The sequence below is a fragment of the Gossypium arboreum genome, chromosome 3 (genome assembly GCF_025698485.1).
Source record: "Gossypium arboreum isolate Shixiya-1 chromosome 3, ASM2569848v2, whole genome shotgun sequence".
Taxonomy (NCBI): Eukaryota; Viridiplantae; Streptophyta; class Magnoliopsida; order Malvales; family Malvaceae; genus Gossypium; species Gossypium arboreum.
Window position 1 is genome coordinate 5,258,146 of NC_069072.1, and position 3,151 is coordinate 5,261,296.

At 39.6% G+C, this 3,151-nt stretch overlaps 1 protein-coding gene across 1 annotated transcript; it reads left to right on the plus strand.

Moving 5' to 3' along the window:
- The first annotated feature begins 272 nt into the window (after window positions 1-272).
- On the plus strand, window positions 273-2,659 carry LOC108476034 (3-hydroxy-3-methylglutaryl-coenzyme A reductase 1-like). The gene is made up of 4 exons (XM_017778090.2): window positions 273-1,352; window positions 1,439-1,620; window positions 1,708-2,054; window positions 2,149-2,659. Exons 1-4 carry the CDS (start codon window positions 367-369, stop codon window positions 2,389-2,391), a joined length of 1,758 nt encoding a protein of 585 aa, XP_017633579.2. The 5' UTR covers window positions 273-366; the 3' UTR covers window positions 2,392-2,659.
- Window positions 2,660-3,151: the final 492 nt, after the last annotated feature.

Below are 3,151 nucleotides of genomic sequence, written 5' to 3' on the forward strand. Positions count from 1 at the left end.
AGTGATCAAAACAAAAACTTACCCATACTTTAGTGACTGATTGTGTAGTTTACCCTAAATGAAAATGAAACAACCAGGAATGTGCTGACGACGTTGCTCCCATGCACTGCACGCTTCCAAACACTATCCCTATAATTCTTTCTTTGACTATTCTCTTGGTAAAGCTCCGCACTAACACGTGCCAAACACTGCCCATCTTCACTTCACGCTCCTTTTTCCTCACGCTCTCTTGACTCTTTATCCTATAAATACCCCTTTCCCTCCCTAAACTCATAATCGTAAAACTAACTGAAATCATCTCTTACTTTCATTCCTATACTATTCTCCTCCTCCACCGCCGGGTTTCCGCCGCCTTCGACACCCAAAATGGAGGCTTCCCGGCTGTATTCGACTAAACGAGTTCAATCTCTCAAGCCCACTAAGAAGATTCCTTTAGAGGAAGATCCCACTAAAGCCTCCGACGCATTGCCGCTTTCTTTGCATCTGACGAATGCGGTGTTCTTTACCCTCTTCTTCTCGGTGGTTTATTTCCTTCTTTCCCGTTGGCGTGAGAAGATCCGTACCTCCACGCCTCTCCATGTCGTCACCTTTTCTGAGATCATCGCGATTCTCGCGTTTTTCGCATCGTTTATTTACCTTTTGGGTTTCTTTGGGCTTGACTTCGTTCAATCTTTGGTTTTCCGGCCATCGCCTGACGTTTGGATTGCCGAAGACGAGGAAGAGGAAAATGAAGTTTTGCTTGCAAAAGAGGATGCCCGTAAGGTCCCTTGCGGACAAGCTCTCGATTGCTTGCTTCCTCCTTTGCCTCCTGCGGCACCAATCGTGACTGCCCAGAAAGTGTTCGATGAAAAGCCTGTGACGGTTACAACGGAGGAAGATGAAGAAATAATTAAATCTGTAGTTGCTGGAACAACCCCTTCGTATTCCTTGGAATCGAAATTGGGTGATTGCAAGAGGGCGGCCGCAATCAGGCGGGAAGCGTTGCAAAGATTAACAGGGAAGTCGTTATCAGGATTGCCCTTGGATGGTTTTGATTACGAGTCGATTTTAGGGCAGTGTTGTGAGATGCCGGTTGGCTACGTGCAGATTCCCGTTGGAATTGCTGGGCCTTTGTTGGTTAATGGAAGAGAGTACTCGGTTCCTATGGCAACCACGGAAGGGTGCTTGGTGGCTAGCACTAATAGGGGTTGTAAGGCTATTCATTTGTCTGGTGGAGCTACAAGTGTTCTATTGAAAGATGGTATGACTAGAGCTCCATGTGTAAGGTTCGGTACTGCGAAAAGGGCAGCTGATTTGAAGTTGTATTTGGAGGACCCTGATAATTTCGAGACCTTGTCTGTTGTTTTCAACAGGTTTGTGTTGATATTTCTAGAACTCCATATTGATGGATTTAAAATTGAAGCTAATATTGAAAATTTTGGCTTTTTGGTGGTTGCAGATCAAGTAGATTTGGCAGGCTCCAAGGTATCAAATGTGCAATTGCTGGAAAGAATCTGTATATTAGATTCACTTGCAGTACCGGTGATGCTATGGGGATGAACATGGTTTCCAAGGGAGTCCAAAACGTTTTGGATTTCCTTCAAACTGATTTCCCCGACATGGATGTCATTGGCATCTCTGGTGAGTTTTAATTTTTTGGCATAGACTTGCAATTATGTCTTTACTGTTTGACATAGGATCACTGATATTTATGAATTTTGCATATAGGAAATTATTGTTCCGACAAAAAACCGGCTGCTGTAAATTGGATTGAAGGACGAGGCAAATCTGTTGTCTGTGAAGTCATCATTAAGGGTGATGTGGTGAGGAAGGTCTTGAAGACAAGTGTGGAATCTCTCGTTGAGCTTAACATGCTTAAGAACCTTACTGGATCAGCTATGGCTGGAGCTCTGGGTGGATTCAACGCTCACGCCAGTAACATCGTTGCCGCAATCTACATAGCTACTGGACAAGATCCGGCTCAAAACGTCGAGAGCTCCCATTGCATCACGATGATGGAAGCTGTTAACGAGGGCAAGGACCTCCACATCTCTGTCACAATGCCCTCCATTGAGGTAATTCATAGTGTTTCTGTCTAATTATCAAACACGAGAAGTTTGATCGCCAAAACAGAATCTGGGTATTTATCTCTGTTGCTGTATCTTTTAGGTTGGGACTGTTGGTGGTGGAACTCAGCTTGCATCTCAATCAGCCTGTTTGAACTTACTTGGAGTGAAGGGTGCAAGCAAAGAGACACCAGGAGCAAACGCTAGAATGCTGGCTACTATTGTAGCGGGAGCTGTGCTTGCGGGGGAACTGTCTCTCATGTCAGCAATTGCAGCAGGGCAACTAGTTAAGAGCCATATGAAGTACAATAGGTCAAGTAAGGATGTGTCCAAGGGTTCTTCATAGCGAAAACGTAATGGTAGCCTGAATATTTGGGGGTAAAGTTGCAATGTCCCATGGTTAGAAATGTACCAAGGAAACAAATCCCTTTGTAATAAGTTAAAAGCAGACATCTTCTCCTTGTAATTTTCTTTATTTAATTTGTATTTTGGTTCTTTCCTTTCTTCTATAGTATTATTTAATTTTTTTTTTTTTTTAAGACGAAGTCAGGCCATGTAACCTGAGAATACTGTAAAATGACAGAATTGTTAATGAACTTTCTTTTTTTACTTCATATCGTTTAGATTTTACCTATTAGAAACTACTATGACTGACAATTAAATAGAGACATGGGGCATATAATGTATATCTTATAGTTACCGGTTTTTAACAATAGAAATTAATTAAATTTTTAACCGAAATATTAATTTGCTCTTTGGTCATAAAGACTTATTTATCTATTTTTGACAAATACCTTCATAGTACTTTTATCGCTTTATTGTAACAGGTTCTTTGAACTTTTACCATTTTTAAATTTATTTAAGTAATAATAAAATTAATTTTAAATTAAAATTTATTAAGTAATAATTATTTATTAAAAGATTTTAAAATTTTAGAGTTAAGGCATGGATTCTAAATTGATATCTAATTACAGTACATGTTTTATAAATTAAGAAGAAAAATGCCTATTTTTAATGTGAACAAATCGGATATAAAAATATAAAAATATTTAACTAATATTCTTTTAGGAAATAAAATAATATAAAAATTATGTAAGTAATGATTT

Bases quoted from the DNA above. Each gene is read 5' to 3' on its own strand.
- LOC108476034 (XM_017778090.2), top strand. From the start codon at position 367: ATGGAGGCTTCCCGGCTGTATTCGACTAAACGAGTTCAATCTCTCAAG. The intron at 1,353-1,438 runs GTTTGTGTTGAT...TGGTGGTTGCAG, and splicing joins TTGTCTGTTGTTTTCAACAG to ATCAAGTAGATTTGGCAGGC. The intron at 2,055-2,148 runs GTAATTCATAGT...TGTATCTTTTAG, and splicing joins TCACAATGCCCTCCATTGAG to GTTGGGACTGTTGGTGGTGG.